This window comes from Panicum virgatum, chromosome 5K, assembly GCF_016808335.1.
Source record: "Panicum virgatum strain AP13 chromosome 5K, P.virgatum_v5, whole genome shotgun sequence".
In the NCBI taxonomy this organism is placed as follows: Eukaryota; Viridiplantae; Streptophyta; class Magnoliopsida; order Poales; family Poaceae; genus Panicum; species Panicum virgatum.
Window position 1 is genome coordinate 55,811,225 of NC_053140.1, and position 20,028 is coordinate 55,831,252.

At 49.7% G+C, this 20,028-nt stretch overlaps 2 protein-coding genes and 1 long non-coding RNA gene across 3 annotated transcripts; 1 reads left to right on the forward strand and 2 right to left on the reverse strand.

Annotated features, from left to right (window-relative positions):
* Nucleotides 1–832: 832 nt before the first annotated feature.
* LOC120708766 (transcription repressor OFP8-like) lies at nt 833–2,186 on the reverse strand. Its single transcript, XM_039994165.1, has one exon. It carries the CDS (start codon nt 1,920–1,922, stop codon nt 1,221–1,223), a length of 702 nt encoding a protein of 233 aa, XP_039850099.1. The 5' UTR covers nt 1,923–2,186; the 3' UTR covers nt 833–1,220.
* A 6,257-nt stretch (nt 2,187–8,443) lies between these two features.
* Nucleotides 8,444–9,361, reverse strand: LOC120708767. The gene is made up of 2 exons (XR_005689476.1): nt 9,205–9,361; nt 8,444–9,010 (listed from the first exon to the last, which is right to left on the reverse strand). It is a non-coding gene; the product is annotated as an uncharacterized LOC120708767 (long non-coding RNA).
* Nucleotides 9,362–14,423: 5,062 nt separating this feature from the next.
* On the forward strand, nt 14,424–16,187 carry LOC120708769. The gene is made up of 2 exons (XM_039994167.1): nt 14,424–15,580; nt 15,941–16,187. The coding sequence occupies exon 1, from the start codon at nt 15,015–15,017 to the stop codon at nt 15,555–15,557; it is 543 nt and encodes a 180-aa protein (XP_039850101.1). The 5' UTR covers nt 14,424–15,014; the 3' UTR covers nt 15,558–15,580; nt 15,941–16,187.
* The last annotated feature ends 3,841 nt before the right edge of the window (nt 16,188–20,028 follow it).

A 20,028-nucleotide genomic window follows, 5' to 3' on the forward strand; every position in this document is an offset into this window, starting at 1 on the left:
GCTCCGTGCTGCTCATGCAAATGATGCAAGTGAGCGAACCTGTCCTCCTCCCCCTAACGAATGTCCTCCTCCCCCTAACGAATGAAGACGCAACAGAAACCAGCACCGTACTGATCGAATGGTGACCGCACCTCCTCATCGCAATAGCTAGTACGTGGAAACGTTTAAGATTGGACCAGCAAAAATTTAAGCCAATTACTAGCAGGCGAGACTGGGTGACTTTGTGGGCGGGCCTTGAGGCCAAGGCAATCAAGCCCACACAGTGCCGGCGCTGTGCCCAGATGGAGCCGTTGAATGCCATGGCCAGCGTTGAATCGCACGGACCAGAGCCCGGCTCAACCCGCCGGAGCAGTGCCAGTACAGCTGGCGCCTCAGCTCGCCGCGCCCCACCGGCCGGACGGCCGGCCGGCGGGAGCATCGAGCCATCAAGCAACGCTGCAGTAGCCCCACGGTGGAACAGTGCGGCGCAGAACGTCGCAGCTGGCAGCTGCTTTCGCACGCCAGGCCACACGGCCCACGTCATCACGGCCACACGGAAACGAAACGGGGAGATGGGGTACGTGGTAGGTGCCGTGGAATTGGAAAGGCTCCGGATGGAGCAACAGCGCCCGCGCGAACGAACGTACGTGAAAGGGGGAGGACAGGATCGCAGGACGGTGCTGGCAGTGGCCACACGAATCGCAACAAAAGCAGCAGCGTACTAAAGCTCCATCCGGTGTCAGTACGCAGAGTACACGGCACAGTAGGATCACACTCGAGGAGCACCAGAGTATCATGGCGCCACCCCAGACCCCCAGCCTCGGCGCCACACGCGCACATCATTACGTGGGTACACGGCATTGCAAACGAAATGGAATTACTGCGTTACACTGGTGAAAATTACAGCAGGCATCAACAGTTAATCGTGCAGAGCCTTCGTTCTCTCCTGCTCGTCAGCCTGATAAGCTCAGGTCCTTTGGCGCTCATGGCACCTATGCAAGATGCAGCTCGCCGGCCGGGACCTCGGTTAATAGTGTCCCCGTCACGCGCGAGCTGCGGCTGCGAGCTCCGTTAATGGCGGAACGATTTCTGAGCGGAGGTAGCTAGTAGTAGTGGTGGTAAGACGAAGACTAGAAGTAAGCTAGCTAGTGGTTAATACAGTGTGCAAGCGTAGTACGTGCATGGCGTGGCGTGGCGCGGCGCGGCGCGTTGGGCGGCGAGGTGGTTGGCTTGCTAGAAGCCTAGAACTGGCAGGGCGACGGCGGGCAGAAGAGGCCGTTGCGGGTCCAGAGGTCGGCGAAGGCGTGGAGGATGAGCGGGTGGTGGCGCGGCGAGTTGAGGGAGAGGAACTGGTGGAGGAGGTCGTTGAGGTCGTCCCACGCGTAGATCTCCTTCTCCACCACCATCTGCACCATGGACTCGCGGAAGTCCTCGTACGGCTCCGCCGAGTCCACCGCCACCGCCACGCTCTCGCGCGCCACCCGCCGCCCGTCGTCTTCCGCGCCGTGGCGCGCGGGGGCGGGGGCGGGGGCGGCCGCCGCGTGCCTGCGGCGCCGGCGGTGCTGCTGCTGCTGCCTCCGCCGCCGCCTTGCCTCCTGCTGCTCCCGCTCCTGCGGCGGCGGCGCCACGACCGCCGGCACCGGGTCGTCGTACAGCGAGTTGGTGGCGACGAACGACGCGGGGCCCCAGGAGGAGTCGGTGGAGGTGGCCGTGGTGCCGCTGCGCCCGCCCGCGGTGGTGGCCGTGAACGCCGTGGTGGTGGACGTGGAGGAGGCGTTCGGCGACTTGGGCTTGCCCCCGCCGCGGAACAGGGACGACGACGACAAGGAGAAGACGGAGAACAGCTTCGGGCACCGGCAGTTGCAGCCGACGTCCACCACCGGCGGCTGCCGCAGTGTGAAGCCGCCGCCGCTCCTCCCCCTCCTGGACGACCTGCCCGACATGCCGGCCGGAAGTGGAAGCGTACGCGCTCGCGCTTGCACACACGCGCACGCACACAGAGAGCGCACTGGCTAGCCGATGCTACGAGCTCGGGCACAGTGTACAGCGAGCTGTTGCGTTCTTGGAGCTCGGAGCTGGAGGAGCCGGCCTGGTGGTGTGGTGCTATATATTAATGGAGCGCCATGTGACAGCGTGGGGAAACGATTGAATGGCCGGAGTAAAGAGAACAACGTGAGCAGCCGGGTGAGAAGTGAGAAGCTAGAGCGGCATGTGAAGGGGATAATTGAAGCGGCAAGTGTGCACGCTGGTGAAATGAGCTGATCATGCACAGATAGAGACGAGACAGCAGCATACGAGAGCGAGAGGTCTTGGGCACAGCAGCACATACGTGTGGCCGTATGTGATGATGTGTGCAACATGTCCAGATTGGGCCCGGGAGGATCGTGTCAGAGGAGGCCTCTGCAGATGTAGGAGTAAGCATGCATGTATGGGTGGTGTGACTAGACACTAGACAGGGGGTTAAACCTTCGTGCAGTAAATTCCGGGCAGGGGCGTATGGGGAAGAGGATGGTTGGGGGAGTAAAGTTTTTTTCTTCTTTTTCTGGACGCAGCAAGAGTTGACTATCTGTTCATGTGAGGACAAGCTGGCCCAGCTCCCATATCTTCTCTGTTGAAGTGACTTGCTACTTGCTACCGCTCGCTCTGTTTAGATTAAACGCAAAAAAACTGTAAACGCATTAAAGTGAAATGAAATCTTGCTAATTTGAAGCACTAAATGAAGTCTATTTACAAAACTTTTTGCATGGATGGACTGTAAATCGCGAGACGAATCTAATGAGCCTACTTAAGCCATAATTTGCAATAGTGATGCTACAGTAACCATCCGCTAATTATTGATTAAATATAGATTAATTAGCATCATTAGATTCGTCTCGCGATTTACAACCCATCTATGCAAAAAGTTTTGCAAATAGACTTCATTTAATACTTCAAATGCCTTGTTTACATCTTTACAAGTTTTTGCAAAATGAACTAAACACACCCTAATTGCATGTTGCATGGTCCAGTGTGATAAGTTTATTACAGTTTTTTTTTCGTTTTACTATTCTAGAGCAATGGGCCTTAAATCAGATTCGTGATGATGATGATAGTAATTGTACTAACTAGGTGTATAGCCCGCGCATTTGCGCGGCTAGTATTGAAAATTCAAAAATTTGTATGTCGTTGTATTCTTATTTAAAAATTATATTATTTTTTACCATACATCATCCTGTTATCGTAAATTATGTCTTATTGTTAATTAAAATAATTCAACTATGATCTACCTATAATAACAATTTAATTTATTGAGCTTTAATAATATTATGCAGATAATTATTCTTATTTTCATTTTATTTTGATTGTTGTTGTTAGCTTTAGTTTTTATTACTGGTATTTCATATTAAATTTTTCATAATGGCATTGGTGGGTGATTTTTAATTAGACACCGGGGTATTTTAGGTTAATTTTTATCGTAATGGCTGTGGTGAGTAATTTTTATTTTTTTCTGATTAACGTGGAAATTTCTAGATCTTAAGAGCGAATGTGGAGGTTCTGTTTGTTGGCGAAATAATAAGATAATAGATTAACACGGATTGTCATAGCTACACTAATTTCAGTCTGATGTTGCGCCGTTGGTTTTCTTTATGATCACACTAGTACGGTAGTGCCCGACGGAACCAAACTAGGAGTACCTGTACCTCTGCTAGATTCTCACAGATGCGCAGTACGATCAGTAAATACTATCCCCGAGCGAAAACCCAGAGATCGTGCATGAACGTCGACGAAGGAAACGAGGAAGCAAAGTGCGCCCAAGATCCTCCGACCTCCCGACGGATACTCCTAGACCCCTTACTTGTACGCGCGGTGGTTAATTTCCGGCCAGATGATCCACGCGTTTGATGATCTGCAGGCAGGCTGCGGCAAACGCCACCACGGGCTGCTCTTCTGCTGCTGCACTCATGGCCCCTCATGAAGCCACCGCTTCAGTACTTGCCCTGTTCGTGGCTCTGTAGCTTTCAGCACCTCCCCCGCTCTCGCTTTCCCTCTCCTGTTTGGGAGCGTATCTTCAGAGAAAGCTGGAACAGTGCTCCAACGCCATCATCCATGGGGATCGACAAGGAAACCTGTTTCTTTTGCATCCATGCTTGTATGAAGCATCCGCCGACGCCGGCAGGTTACGGTCGAGCACGGCGTGTAAATGAGAGAAAGGAGACGAGATCCCCAGCACGATCTGCGTGTGACATCGATGGGGAGTGCACATCTCACGCGCGTGTGCACTTCGAGGGAAACAATAATGCGCCTTCGAACCGCACGCTCTTCTAGCTTGTATAGGCTTTCTCTGCGGGAGTGCGCGCGAGCTGCCTCTCTAGCCCGACTAGGCTTCGCGCTGCCTTGCCTGAAAAACGTATGCGCCGCGTGCTGCGTCTGCTGCTGCTAACGTTGAGGTCACCTTTTTTTTGCTCCTTTCCATGGGCGGCTCCGGCTCTGCTCCCCCTGAAAGAAACCATGAAAGCCTGGACGGGATCTTGGATACGGCTCGTAAGTCTCACCGACGCAGCAGGCAGCAGCAGATCCATCTCGGGCTGTTCGTACTCATGCGCTTTATTTCACTGTGCTGTTCGTGTTCCTTTTCCTCTTTCTTTTTCTTGTGAGGTTTGGTTTGGTACTCTGGTCACTGCAAAAATGTGTTGCACTCAGGCACACAGCACACACACACACGCGTATCAATAAGCTAATCATGATCACATGCGCTGAGATTCGGCCGCAACCGCAGCCGCTGTTGAAGTCTGAAGAGAATCGCTAATCATTCCCAGATCCAGAAGAATTTGCCAGCTACAAGTCCCGGTTATTTTTTAACCCCAAGTATCAGTACCACTGGTACAAGCAGTATCATAGCCGAGTCAGGACAGCAGCTACACAGCTAGTTAGGCTTGGATTAGCACTGATAGTTTAACCAGTTGCGCCATTTCAGAGAAGTCAAAGAGGATCCTCCCAATGCTTTGGTCAGACTGACAGAGGGCTGCGCGCGCGCATTGCTTGGGAAGGTTCACAGAAGGGAAGGGATTCGGGGGATAGAATAGAAGCCTCCATCTGCCAGTGCATCGTAATCGTAGTGGTAGTACGGTGCCTCGGCCACGCACACGGCACACCACCAGATCCATCCGCAACAGGTCGCTTAATCTCGAGCAAGTGGTTGGTTTATGGCGGTGTCGGTTGCGGAGCTCGATGCGCGGCTGCGTCGTCGTCGTCGCTCTTCGATCGGCTTCAAGGCCGGCCGCGCGGTCGGGGAGCACGGCGGATCTCGCCCATGCGTCCGTGAGAATCCGGCCCTGCGCTCCTCAGGTTTTAAGGCCGGTCTAATCGATCCCAATGCGGTCTGCCAGGGCCAGCGCAGAGGGTTCAATTACTCGCTGCTGCCACCCGCGATTTTAAAAACCGATCCTGATAGGCGATTTGATTTGAAAAATCGTGGATTAGTTAATCCATGCCGTATGGGAGTAGTACTAGTATATCCGACTGACTAATCTTTTCAAGCTGAATGCAAGCTGTAGTTTTTGAAGTGACAAGTGTGTGCCTGGCTTGTCTGCAGACTACAGAGGGAGCTCTCGATCAGCTCTCCTTCTGAGTGTCAGCTCGGCCGTGCACACGCACATGCACACTACAACGTGGATCAATTCAAGTAGCAGCATAGCATAGCAGGCCTGTTTCCGATCCGTGGGCAAGTCAAAACAGTGGTAAATCACAATTAAGGCAGCAATAATTACTAGCCTCCTCTCTTGCCGCGCTAGGCCTGAAACTCGTCAGTTGGTAGACGATCTATCAAGCACAAACGACGTCACGAAAGCACAAGTGTACTAGACTACTCCTTTTATCTTAACTAGTAGAGTGCACGTGCGTGACACGCACGTATTTAAATAAAAATATTAGGAGAAAAAAATCACCCTAAATTTTAGTTGCAACAGGAATTTTTAGAAACTATATATGATGAAAATAAACAACAAGGTCTCAAGTGAAAAACTATATATGTTTAACAAGACTGTCTGCACGGACGGCACAACATGGTCACGAGTTTAACGTGCAAAGAAAGAAATTATAAATCTTAGAAGAAGTGTAAATTATAAAAGAAACATATGTATTCAATATTGGTTTGAGTTAATAAATGAAAGCATGTATAGCCACGAGATAATAGATTGATTGATGGAAAGGCAAACCTCATACACATTTTTTTTAATTTTCTTAAAAAATACACATTTTTTATAGATAAGGAACTTTAACATATTGACTTATCGAATCAACAAGAGATCCTTGGCTAACTAACAATCCTGTCACCATAAACCAAGCGTGGCGCACAGCCTAAGAGCATCTTCGGCAATGACCCTCAAATCATAGCCTCCAAATAATATATATTTCAACCCCCATCCATCCAGCAGAGGCTGTTGAGTGGGGCCCATAAATGGAGGGCTCTCTAGAGACTTTCCCATATTCTGTTGCCTGAACAATTATAATAAACAAAAAAATGATTGAACCACATTAGGTGACTCAAATTAACCTTGATGTGTAGAGGAGTCAGTATGAACTCGCCAAGTGTGAAGCCATTGACACCACTCCCAGTGTTGCATGGACACGGATGGGGTGCAGGTGTTCCATTTGGCACGCCAAATACCACATTGAGTCCGATATGCATGAGGACTAAGGTGACACCAAATACCATTTGAAACCCGACATGTTCTTGTTTCCCAAAACCATCGTTACCACATTGTTGGAGGCATAAAGCATGCGAGCAGCTTCAGGTGGTAGCTGCAGATTTGCAACCCTTCTCCAAGAAATGTAGAGGGGCCTCCACGCGCCGCCACCCAACCCACGCCGTAGGCCGCCTCTAGTGGCCGCCGCCGTCGCCGGCGACCGTCCGGGCGGCGGCGGCGGCCCACGGCCGAGCTGAAGCTGGCTCGGTTCGCCCCTCCCTCTCCACTCCTCTCCCTTCCTTCACTTCTCCTCCCGCCGGCCTTCTTGCCTCGACATGCCGCCCCGCCGCCGGTCGCCGGATCCGGCCTCTCCCTCGCCGGATCCGGCGGTCCCGGGGCCGGATCTGGGCGCTGGGCCGGTGCCGCCGGCCCTCCGGTGCGCCGGGGTCTGTGGCCGCGACGGGGGTTCGGGGCCCATGGCTGCGCCACCGGGGGTTCGGGGCCCATGGCTGCGTCGCCGCCGCCGGGGGGCCGTCGCCGCGCCGTGCTCCGGTGGTTGGGGGGCCCCTGGCCACACCGCCGCTCGCTCGGGGCGGTCCTCCTCTCACGTCGCCGCCTCGTGGTGGCTGGGGGGGCGCGGCTGCGCCGCCGCTCGCCTTGGTGACCTCGTCTCGTGCCGTGGGGATGGGATGCCGGCGGCCGGCCTCCGTTTGGGGCGGTGGCCTCCTATCCCTCGTCCAATCGGTTTTAGGTTGGGATTGGGGTGTAGGCGAAAGCCTTGATTCGCTTTGCGGGCCGGTGACAGCGCCACCCGAGGGCGTCGCTTACCTTGTTGAAGACGTCACTCTATCCCCCATGCCCTCCTCCTTGGTCGGACGTCGGCGGCGCCTTTTGCGTCGCTCCCTCCCTCCCTGGTCGTGTGTCGGTCGTCGGCTCTGGGTTGGAAAGGGGTGGTGGCGAAAGCCTTGAATCCTCTTGCGGATCGATGACGACGACGCCCTCGGGCGCCATTTACCTTCTTGAAGGTGTCATCTTCCCGCCCTTTTCCTCCCTCTCCGGCTTGCCTTCCGGGTGAAAACCTTGACCATATGTTGGTCGGACGACGACGGCGTCTGTGGCGTCGTTTCTTCCTGGAGGCGTTGTCTTGGAAGCCTTGCTGGTGGCGGTCATCTCCTCTCCTCGGAGAGTTTCTACTTCTGCGCCTGCCTTCGCTTCATTCCATCTGCATCAACTGGGTTGCACTTGGTCGTCGGTTGCTCTTCGCTGGCGGATGCTTTGCCGCCAGTCGCTCTTCGCTGGCGGATGCTTTGCCGCCGTTCCAGACTGGTGGATGCTTTGCCGCAGTCGTCGCGTTGGTTCAAATTGCTTCGGACAGATGCTTTGCCGCCATAGTTGTTTGTTCGGATGGATGCTTTGCCACCTTTTTTAGGTCGTCAACCTTTGTGTCCTGGTCGTCGTTGTTTCTACTAGCAGGTTCAGTTGTAGGGTCTGGTTTGAAGAGTGGGTCGTATCCTGTGTCCTCCCCGTTTTGCTTTGCTGTTGTTCGTGTTGTCGTTCTGCTGTTGTTCGTATTGTCGTTGTGTTTTCTTGTTTGTGTGTACATTTTTTCAGCGTTTCTCTATTTTTAGTCCTTTGTGTTCTTGTGTTGGTCAAGCTCTGATTGGCCGCATCAAATTTGTGTCTATAATTGCTTCCTTCTTAATGAAAAACATGCTCAGGCACGGTCGCGAAAAAAAATAAAGGCATAAACAACATATAAGCATAGGCATGCAAACTCATCAAAAGGAAAGAAAAAGAAAAAGAAAAAAAACAAGGCATGTGCATATCATATTATCAATCTATCAACAGGACAGTTCCAAACTATACCTTTCTAAGAACAGGCACAGCTGCAGGTATAAAATGACTTTTCAAAATAGATAAAGCCCTACCAAGGTCACCGTGTGTAAAGCACTAAGAACCACCTCTTAGAAAAGTACCAGATAGCATAAAAGTAGTTTGAACTTGAACTGCACACTACCAAAAAAAACGTGGAAGCCAGCTTGGCAGCTTCATGCCCTATATCCCAAATTTTATCAGGTGCAACCTCCTCACGCTCCCTTAAGCTGCACAATTGCCCAACAGACTTTTAGATAACATGCAAAGGTGTATTTCAGTAAGGTTTCTTAGTGCTTAAGAGAAGGCTAGCAGAAAATGATATATGCCAGTCAAATTACTTCAGCCACGGCCCATGCTAATAATTCAGCCATCATTATGTGATATGAATCTATGAATCTACTGAAGAACGTAACCTCAAGAAAAGAAATGTTTCTGTAGCAAAGCTAGAGCACATGATCTGCTGTCATTGTTCCCTTCACTGTTCAGTATGTCTGCATCAAGCAAATGAAAAAATAAAGACATGGAAATATTAGACTGATCCTTGTACTGCCATTTGGTTTATGCTAAGGAAAACACATTAACTGTGGTTGATATATATATTACTATGTAGTTAAATGATTTAGATGAAAGAGACAAGTGCTTGGTGATATCTACAAACAAAAACAAAAACATGTTTTGTGAAAACATGTCGATCTGTCTCCAATCCCTCCCTTGCAGCCTTAGGTGCAAAAGATAGGGTCTGTTTGGATGCAGCCCTGGCTAAAGTTGCCTGGACTGGACCTTGCCTGTAGGTTGCCTGGATGTTGTTTGGTTGGAACCCTGGGATGTACTTGCCTGGCGCGGTTGCCGGGTGCCAGGCGTGGGAAATCGAACGCCTGGGAGGCCAGCTGACTTGCCTGGTATTAATGACTCTCGTAAACACCGATGGCTTATCCTCTCTCTCCTGACTTTTCCCCTTTCCTCTCCCCTCCCTCTCTCTCTCTCTGTGTTTCTTCAAAATCCCTGTGGGGAAATCAAAGATTGGACTCCATGGAGATGAAGGACCCTGCAGGGTGATCTTCTAGGTTGTAGATCCGGTGATTTGCTCTATTATTTTCCCTCTTCATTGACTTCAAGAAGTATTGATCTGAGATCTGGTTTAGAAAGGTGAGAAAAATCAACTCCTATTTTCTTCATCTGCTTGGTCTATCGTTATTGTTTATGTCCAAATGATGGCTGCAGTAACTTTGTATTTTAGAAAGGTGGAAGATTAGAAAGTGAGTGGCAAAATGTATTTCTATTAAAGTAGTAACTTTGTACAGGTTGCTTTACAAAATGACGATATGCAAGTACATCTAATCTGAACTACAAACTTGCTTGTTTCTTACTTTTCTCATGTGATGCTTAGATGGATAAAGACCACGTTTCTGAATATGTTGTCCAGCAAAGAGGTCGCATGTTAAGTGCCCTATCTGTTGTCCTTGCCGTTGTCAAATGGCGGCGACGTCGGCGTCTTCGCTCTAGAAGATTGCCAATAAAATATGGGCCCTTGGTGACTAGAGATTTGGTGAGGCAAGCAAGGCTAGATGAACTATATAATGCAACAAATAGAAACTGCATTCATCAACTTCGGATGAGGAAAGATGTGTTCTGGAAGCTTGCCTCTCATTTGCGTGATTCTGGTCTACTAAGGGATACTATACACGTCTCGGTTGAAGAACAATTGGCTATGTTTCTGCATACAGTTGGCCACAATTTGAGAAATTGTGTGGTTGCCTTCTATTTCAAGAGATCCGGCGAGACCGTAAGCCGGTATTTCAGTGAGGTCTTGATGGCTTTATGTTCCCTTGCCAAAGATATGATAAAACTTAGGTCTGTAGAGACCCATTCAAAGATAACCAGTAGCCTTGGGCGATTCTACCCTTATTTTAAGGTATACTACAAAATATATTTTCTTAATATTTTATTTTCAATAGCTAGTTTATCACAGTAATAAAAATTTTGTGCAATATAGGACTGTATTGGGGCACTTGATGGCACTCATATCCCTGCATTTGTCCCTGAAAATATAGTTAACAGGTTTAGAGGTCATAAAAATTACACAACTCAAAATGTGCTAGCAGCCGTGGACTTTGATTTGCGGTTTACATATGTGCTTGCTGGATGGGAGGGCTCAGCACATGACTCCGTAGTTCTTAAGGCTGCCCTTAAAAGATCAAATGGAATTCCATTGCCTGAAGGTTAGCATATTTCTCCAAATGATTTAAGGCATAGACTAAATTTTAATGAACCAATAAAGCAACTATCTATTTTTTATGTAGGAAAATATTACTTAGCTGATGCGGGGTATGCAGCGAGACCGGGTATATTACCACCTTATAGAGGTGTTCGCTATCACTTGAAGGAGTACGGGGGTGGGAAATATCCAGAAACACCACAAGAGTTGTTTAATTTTCGACATTCCTCTCTTCGTACAACGGTCGAGCGAGGCTTTGGGAGCTTAAAGAGCCGCTTTAAAGTTCTTGCAAACAAGCCATATTTTACCTTTCGCTTACAAGTGAAGATTGTAATAGCATGCTGTGTGTTACACAATTGGATCCTTGATAACGGTCCTGATGCCATCATATATGATGAAGAAATCTGGTATAATACTTTGCCCAAGTCAGCTGTGAGAGGGTGGGGGTAAAATTTTTAGTGAGAGTGACTTTCAATTTCTTTGGATCCTTATAGTATAGATAGAAATATAAGGTATTTTGTTTTGTTCTAAATCTAAGTAGTATAGATTTGATCAAATTTATAGAGAAGAATATTAACATCTAACACATCAAATAAGTAAATTATAAATTATATTTCATAACCAATGTAATCTAATTATTAACATTTGATATTTAAAATATTATTATACTCCCTCCGTATCGTAAAGGAAGTTGTTTCTGATATCAACGCGGTCTTCAAAAATAACTTTGACCACTAACTTTTTACTATAAAAATTTACAAAATATAGTCAACACATACTTTTATGAAACTATATTTCAAGATAAATCTGCTTATATCGCTTTTATATTTTCAAACTCAACCCAAAAAAATTAATTTATAGTTAAAGTTTAAAATGTTTGACTTAAGACAATCTCAAAACGACTTTATTTATAATATGAAGGGAGTATTTTTCTACCATTTGATCAAAATTAGAATAGTTTGACTTAAAACAAACTAAAATATCTTACATTTCAAAATGGAGTACAACACAAATTCACATGCCATTATGAAGATTACTTAAAATATCTCTCTAAACTTGCATCTAAATTGTCTATTATTTGAAAATAATATAAATTAAAATCTAAATTACCAGCATGTGTTATTATAAAAAACAAATCTCCCATACTAGTTAAGGAGTCAGGACCGACCTGTTTGAATCAACCTGAGCTAATCACGCAGGAAACTCGCTAGCGTGCCTGCGTCGCTGCTCTCAGCGTGGCCGTGGCGGTCGCGCGCGCTGGGATTTGCCGATTTAGAGCCTTCTACGGGCCATTATTTAATGGGCCGAAAGAACCCGTCCACGGGCTTTACTTATGAATCATGCAGACAATGTCTGTTTCTGTCCTTGCCAAATGCCAATCTTCTTCCTGAATCCTGACTTCCTTCCTGCTTTGACCTTTACTCAATCAGACTCCCCTGATTAGTCATGGAGTCTTCTCCAAACACATCCTACTCCTGAGTTAGGGCCTTGCATCACTTTATTATTTCATCCTCATTGCAACCTGCGAGGGTAATTGCAGGCCTGCCAAAAGTATAAGTTGTCCAGCTCCCGGCTTCCTTCATCAAAAGAACACGTGTAGGCCTACCTGGATTTTGATCTCTTGAGACACGAAGATCAGGATTAGTAGGCTCTCTGATCGCAGGACATCGTGGAAGCCAACTACCCCTCATTCAGTAACACGAAACTGCAGAACGACTGGCAGACCATTTGTCCATTTCTTAACCTCTGTCTCAAATGAATCTCTGATAGTCCGAGTGTGCTGGCTGCAATGAAACTCTTCTTGTTGCTGCCTAGGGGGCCAGTCATCACTCATCACAGCCCCGTTTGGTTCATGCTAGACTTCCTAGCGCACACAAGTCGAGAAAAAAATCTCGCATGTATGGAGTACTAAATAAAGTCTGTTTACAAAACCTTTTTAAGGATAAATGTAATTTTTCGCGACGAATCTAATGACGATAATTAATCGATGATTGGCTACAGCGATGCTACAGTAATTATCATCTAATCGCGCGGTCAATAGCCTCATTAGATTCTTCAGGGTTCCTAGCACAGGGATTGTGGAGTTAGTTTTGTAAACTATCTTCATTTAATATCTCTAATTAGCGGTTAAAGTTCCCTAGCACAACTTGTGCTACGAACCAAACAGGGCCAATGTCTGCTTCTTTAAACACGTGCAGACACTCAAATTTTTTGACCTCCCCTGTCTTCTTCCGTACTGCAATCCTGCCTTACATTATGCAGTAGACCCATAATAGTATAGTAAATGAAAGTGGCTAATTTTTTAATAAAAATCCCTTTTAACTCAATGGTAGAGTAATGTCATGGTAAGGCATAAGTCGTCCGATTTCAACCATAAAGGGCTTTTCACTTAGTGGTAGAGTATTGCTTTGGTAAGACAGAAGTCATTGGTTCGAATTCGAGAAGTAGTTTTCTATAAAATCCATTCATTTTTTTGAAAATGTTTTCGTGAATTTTATGACTTAGTTTAGTGCGAGATGCAGGCATTTTTTGTCTGAACACTAAACAAAGCACATAGTTTAAATTGCAAAAAAGAAATAAAATTGGACTGTTTTTCCTGTTAGAACAATCAAATAAATACATGCACTGAACTAATCTAGACTCCTTTTCATTAATCTATTCTTATTTAATACCCTTTAAACGAATTTCCTTAAAAAGTAGGGAATGATCTGCGAATTTACCTAACCCTCGACTAAAAGAAATCCTATGAAAGCATAACAGGAAACTAGTAAAGACTCTTTCCTTTTGATCTTTGCATCCCTTTTTATCATTTCCCCATGGTTGCAATCTGTGAGGGTGATTGTTGCAGGCATGTCAAGTGTTTCAGTAGTCCAGCTCGCAGCTCCCTTTTGATCAGAAGAATACGTGTATGCATACCTCGATTTTCATCTCACGAAACAAAAAGATAGTTATTCAGAGGATCAGTAGACTAGGCACTGGAGATGTACGTGGCGCTTGGCGGTGACGACTATAGATGAGCAAACGGACCGCCCGGCCCGGCCCGGGCCGGGCCCGGCTCGATCGTGCTGGGCCAAGTTTGGCCCGTCGTGCCACCTTGCTGGGCTGACCCGGGCTTTGTGTTTGGCCGACGGCCCAGGCCCGGCCCATGGGCCTATTTTCGTGCCGGGCCGGCCCAAATGGCCCGACCAAAATGGCGTGCTGGGCCGGCCCAAATAGCCCATAAACATATGAAGATATCAATTTCACAAATGTTTAAAGAATCGTAGAAGCTAAATATTATTTCTCAAATATTATTAAGTTCATAAATATTAAAAAAACACATAAGTTACACCTATAAGTTAATTTATTGACAAATGACAAGTTATAAGTTTATATATAAATATATAATTATAGTTATATATAAGCTAACGGGCTTCTACCGTGCCTTCCACTAATTGCGGGCCGTGCCGTGCCACCCGACGGGCCTGCCTAACGGCCCAAGCCCGGCCCGGGACCCGGGCCGTGTCTAGCCCGGGCCCAGTGTCTTCGGGCCGTGCCGTGCTTGGGCCGGGCTACCGGGCCTCGGGCCTTCTGCTCATCTATAGTGACGACTGACGAAGACCGACGTGGGAAATGGGATGGAGCGGCCGCCCCTCCAATCTCCATTCCTCGCCTTCACTTGCTGATAAAGCCTGCCTCCAATCGCCGCTTCACGCGGTGGCTCCCCGGGCATTCCCTTGAGCCCCTCCCACTCCTACTGGCTACTGGGTCTTGGCAGCCTCGCATCCACGCCGCCATGCTTGCATCGGCTAGAGGTGGTCTGCGTTCACGCGACCTCTCTCCATCAGGCCGAGGCTCGCAGGAGCGGCGTTCAGCGCCCGGCGCCCGCACGCAGGCCATTCCTTGACGCCCGTCGCCCGGCGCCCTCTCTTCCGTCGAGCAAGATCTCTCTTCCCTCACCGTCTGCTTGGTAGCTGTCGCTGCTGTGGAAGTTGCTCAGAAATTGTACTCGAATCCACAAATTGTAGGTTTGACTTGTACTAGACCAATCCGAGCTCGCCTCTCCCGGAACCTGCCGCAAACCAGCAAGAAGAAACGTTTCGCGGTCGACAATATTCCCGAGCAGAGATGTCCAGTACCCGACAAACGGCGTACGAATCAAAAGCGGCCGGGGGACTATCGCCGGCCGGTCAGGTCTCCGGAGATGCAAATAACCTGCCGTGTTCGCGGTCGCTGCCATCCTTTTGAAGTGGAACGACCGGCGAAGACTTGTCGACGCTGGTTGGAGTCTTGGAGAATACATGGCTCGCATAGGCGCACGCCGTGGGGGGCCTCCGCTTACTTGGAACAGTCGCGGGCAGGCTAAGATGAGGGAGGCGCTCGGCATCGCGTTCGCGGCCGCCCTGGCGTCCCTGTTCGTCGTCCTGCTCGGCCTCATCCTGTTCCGGCACTGGTGGCTGCGCCGCGGCGCCGTCCCCGCGTCCAACCGCGGCGGCTTCGTCCTGTTCGACGTCTGCCTCCCCGACGACAGGCATCTGCCACGCGCCGCGAGGACGCCGTCCGTGGAGCGGAGCCGGTGGCGGGAGCGCGGGGACAGCGGCGGCGAGGCCGCCGCGGCGGCGGACGAGGCGGCGGGGCCCGGCGAGGGCGAGATCGCGCGGTGGAAGAAGATCTTCGGGGGCCCCGCGAGGTGCCTGTCCACGATAGACGAGGGGACGGAGAAGGGCGGCACGACGGCGGCCACGACGCCCGCGTTTTGCACGCCGCCGGCGTCGCCCGACCGCCGGGAGGCCCGCGCCCGGCCTCTCGACATGGCTTCCGTCGCGGCGCAACTTAAGGCTTAAACACGAGACGGCTTAACACCATGGTACTTTTTTTTTCTCGGTAAAACACCATGGTACTTTTGGCTCCTTTCCTGCGTTGCTGGTTGCGGTACGATTCTTGAGCAGCAACAGTTACTTCATCGATCTATTGTATATGATTCTTGCACAAGATCATGCAAAACGTAGCAGTAAAGTATTTGTAGATGGATGAATTTGTCTAACAGAGCGTTCTTGAACAGAATCAGTACTACTACTACTACAATTTCCTGCAGGTTGCGATCTCCCCGTAGATCAGTGTTACCAGTCTACCAAAATCATTGACGTTTCCTCAACCACTGTCGGGGTCTAATTGCGCCGGGATTTTGAGGTAGTATTATTAATCCAAACGTGCAATATGTTTTCAGGAAAATGAACGCGCCATATCCATGATTGAACAGACCGAGCGTAGCTCGGTTGGCGGAGCCTCCCGTCAGCTCGCCCGCCCGGGCTCGAACCGGACGTGCGCAAAAAAAAAGCCTCGCTAGCAGTTCGGGTTTTTTTTCACGACCAGAAGTTGGTGTAACTTTCTCTTAATGAAATACGGTGGAACCGTCATATCCCCAGCCGTATTTTTTTATATCCATGATCGAGCAAATTTATCATCGGTTTTAATCGTGCTTGACTCCTGGGTCTTTAGGTGCGTGTATAATGTTTTGACAACAACTCAAGAATTCAGTGCGCTAGCCATCCAACCTTGACTGACGACGGGGAAGGCCGTAGGAAAGTAGAACCAGTACTGCGTTTCTTTTTTCTTTTTTGAAAGGAAAACAAGCACAGCGTTTGACATACACAATTCAGTTCAGGATTTTACGAGCACAAGTCTTGGTAGCTATTGTTGGCTGTTGCTGAACTAATCAAAGATGCTTCCGGAGAAGGATCAACTGGTTCGTTTTGATCAGATGCGTTGTTTTCTCTGTCTGAAAGTATGTTGATGTCTTCTATACAACATAGTATTTCCAGCTAAGCCTCAGATAACAAAAAAAAAAGAAAAGAAAAGGGATTAGAAGAATTCATCAGCTCATCATCGGCGATTCTGCGTAACGTCTGAACTTGTTGCTCTCGGTTCCTGTGCGGTGTCACGAGAAGTCGTCGACACGGTACTGCGCGGCGTAAACCCCTGCGCCACCGCCGTCGCGTTGCTCGGGTCGGGGACCCGGATGAAGCAGTCGACGTAGGGCCTGTACTCGACGCTGCTCACGACGATCACCTTAAGCCGCACCCTCGCGTGGAGCTTCACGCTGATGCCAAAGAACCCTCCTCCTCCTCCTCCTCCTCCTCCTCCTCCTCCCTGCGGAACAACGCCGCCGCTGCGCCAGAGACGATGGCCGGCCTCCCGGCCGTGGAAGCTCGGCCGTATCTCCACCGTGCTCTTGCGCGGCTGCCGCATCCGCGGGAGGTCCGCGTACCCGAACCACTCGCCGCCGTAGAGCGCGACGGCATCTCGGCGTGAGGTCGTCCGAGAAGAACTGGCATTTTAGTGAACGGGCGTTGACCGTCTGACCGCCGCCAATTCTATTTTGGACCCGCACATGCTGTTTCTACTTTGGGCCCTTATGGATTCTCAAGGAAACTTCTTAGCATTCGGCCCATGGTCCTCCTATCGATTAAACCGCAGCCGACGGGGCAACAAAACCTCTCGCCGCCTGCAGCACCTCCCTCGGCGGCGGCGTCCGTGCCGCTGCACGTCCATCCCCGACCGAGCGCAGGGTACCCGGTGCCCTCTTCTCCAGGTCAGTCCCCGTCGCGGCCGCCTTCCCTTCGATCCGCTCTCCAAGTTAGCCGTCATCGAGAGCCAAGGTAGATAAACCCTTGCCTGCCTCTCGGCTTGCCTATTTGCAACGTCAGGTGTTGTAGGTGGAAAAAGTCCTAGAATTTATATTGATTTATCATCGATCAATCGCACAGGAACACTGAACAAAAGAGGGGTGGCTCGGAATCGAAGATGAGCAAGTGGCGGAGGTACCTGTACCTGCTGCTGGATCATTCCAGCAAGGAAAACTACCCTCTGCACCGGATCGACGCGTCAACTCTCTTCTGCCCCGCAAATCAAAAGATCACTCCTACAGAAATCGAGGACGCTCGGCTGCCTGCACCGTTCATCTCTTTCACCGCTTCACCCACCGCCGAGTACGGCAGCCGGGTCCTGGACTTCTTCACCTTGTTTGGCCGCGGCGAGGGCGAGAAGAAGAGCCTCGTCGCCGGCGCCGACGAGAACGGCCTCACAGTCATGTACGACCTCGCCCGGCGAACCGTCCACTACCAGGTCGGCCTTAACGAGCCGAAGGACATCGACGCGGTCTCCCTCGCCGTCGGTGACTCCCTCTACGTCATCGAGAGGACTCCGCTCCTGCGCAGGCGCTGCGGCTTTGAAGCCCTCGTGTACGACGGCGAGCAATACAACGAGCACGACGAGAGCATTTGGGAATGGCGCTGGCGCCGTCTTGAGCCGCCGCCGTACTGTCAGGATCACTATACCTATTATGTCTCGTTTTGGGCTTAGGAACCGACGTTTCCTACCGGGCCTGCGTGCCTATTATTCATTGGGCTAAGCCCATGTAACCAGCTAGCTACTTATACCTAGAGAGCGAGGAGGAGAGACATCAATCAATCGTGTATGAACTAAACAGCTTCTTCCTCCTCAAGGCAACCGGATCTCATGCCGTTCCCGATCCATCTCTTTGATCCCCAATTCTTGCTGTTCTTCCTCGAATTTCCTTCTCCAATCCTTCCCCCGCTATCCTGCTGCTAACAATTGGTATCAGAGACACCGATCCCTGAATTTCTCCTCTATCCTCCTTCCTCTAATTCATCTGGATCTCGTGGACGACCACCACCTCCACCTGTCGGCGCCATGTCTCTCGACACCAAGCTCCTGCTAGATGAGATGCACAAGCTCGGCGACCGCTTCACGTCGACTTCCTGGAGTTTCTGCACGGGGAGGTCAAGTTTGAGCAAGGGAAACAACCGTCGGATGAGTGCCTCCAACCTGTTCGATGAAATGACTAGAAGCGATTTCGAAGAGTGGCGGTCACCAAGTTGCATCCTCGAGGTCACCATTCACAAGGTTTGCTACCCTATTACTGAATTTGTGCTTCTCCAAGTTTTTGGTTCATTTGGAGTGGTGGAGCAAGTACACGTGTTTGGGGGAACGGATGTTGTGATGGCTCGAGTTGTGTTTGAGTCCAAGGAGGTCGCAGCAGATGCTTTTGGGGAGTTGCATGGCCGAAACATCTATGATGATTGTTGTCGGATGGAGATCAAGTGGGGATTGTACCGAGAGTGCGCAGCAACTCCAGACACAAGCCGTGGTACCATGGAAAGCTGTTCTACCACGGATGTTCCTGTGTTGCATTCATCACCGACGGCTTTTAGTGCGTCTGAGACATCCTCATCGTCATCCTCGACTCCAATCCCAACACCAGCAGCTCGAGGTGTAGAGGAGAGGACTTCCACTGCCTCGCCCACCAGGTGTTCGAGTGAGTGCCTCTGCCACGACATCGACTTGTTGAAGCCCATCAGTGCTGCGGTAATTTCCACTCCCGCACCTGTTGCCCCTCCGAGTACAGAGGAGGAGACCCCTGCCATCTCGCCCACATGGTGTTCGTCAGATTACCTCCATGGCGACGCGCATGAGCTGGTTAAGCAGGGCATTCCCAACCAGGCCAAGCTCGTGCCAGTCATCAGGATGGCCATTTCAGCCAAGCTTTCATCCACTTTCATGGACGCTCAAGTGGTGTTTGAGGACATGCCACAAAGGTATATCACTACCTTAGCACCTGAACTTTTGTTGGGAGTTGTTCTGTTGGGTAGTGGCACCAAGAGTCATGAGTACCAGAAGGTGTTAAAGGGCATGACAGTTCTGAGTACAGTTATGTTAGGCCAATTATCTGCTCATGTGTTTGCCAAAGCACAATGGCCACCTCCTTTATTGGACTGCAACATTTTGCTTCCTGAAACCATTGAGCTATACTTCAGCTTTTGGCCACTAGTCAATTGTGATTGGGCTACTGTAGTTGGCAGAGAATCTTGGCCACCACCTATGCAACACTGCATCATTTGGCATTCTGAAAACTTCCAGATGTGCTTCAGTCTTTGGCAGCCAGTTAATAGTGATTTGGTTACTGTACAGCAAAAACCACCATGGCCTCCACCTATACAGCTAGAGATGCAATCTGATGGTGTCCAGTTCAGACCAACACCTTGGCCATCCTTTTGCTGTCAAATAGTTGTGGTGCATCAAGCTACTGTGTACTTGCAGACATCTCGGTCAATGTTAATGACTGATTCAATGATCAGGTGCCTGATGAGGTCTCTCAAATGTGAGCTTGTGCTTCAATGGTCAAATTCTGCATATGAGAGTGCTTTCACATATCTATTTATGACAAGAATCAGAATCCTTCTATCAAATCATGGTTTTCTATCTAGTGGCTATCTACCTCCTGATTCAATTAAG

Excerpts from the sequence above, each read along its gene's own strand:
- LOC120708766 (XM_039994165.1), bottom strand. The coding sequence starts at position 1,922 with ATGTCGGGCAGGTCGTCCAGGAGGGGGAGGAGCGGCGGCGGCTTCACA.
- LOC120708769 (XM_039994167.1), top strand. The coding sequence starts at position 15,015 with ATGGCTCGCATAGGCGCACGCCGTGGGGGGCCTCCGCTTACTTGGAAC.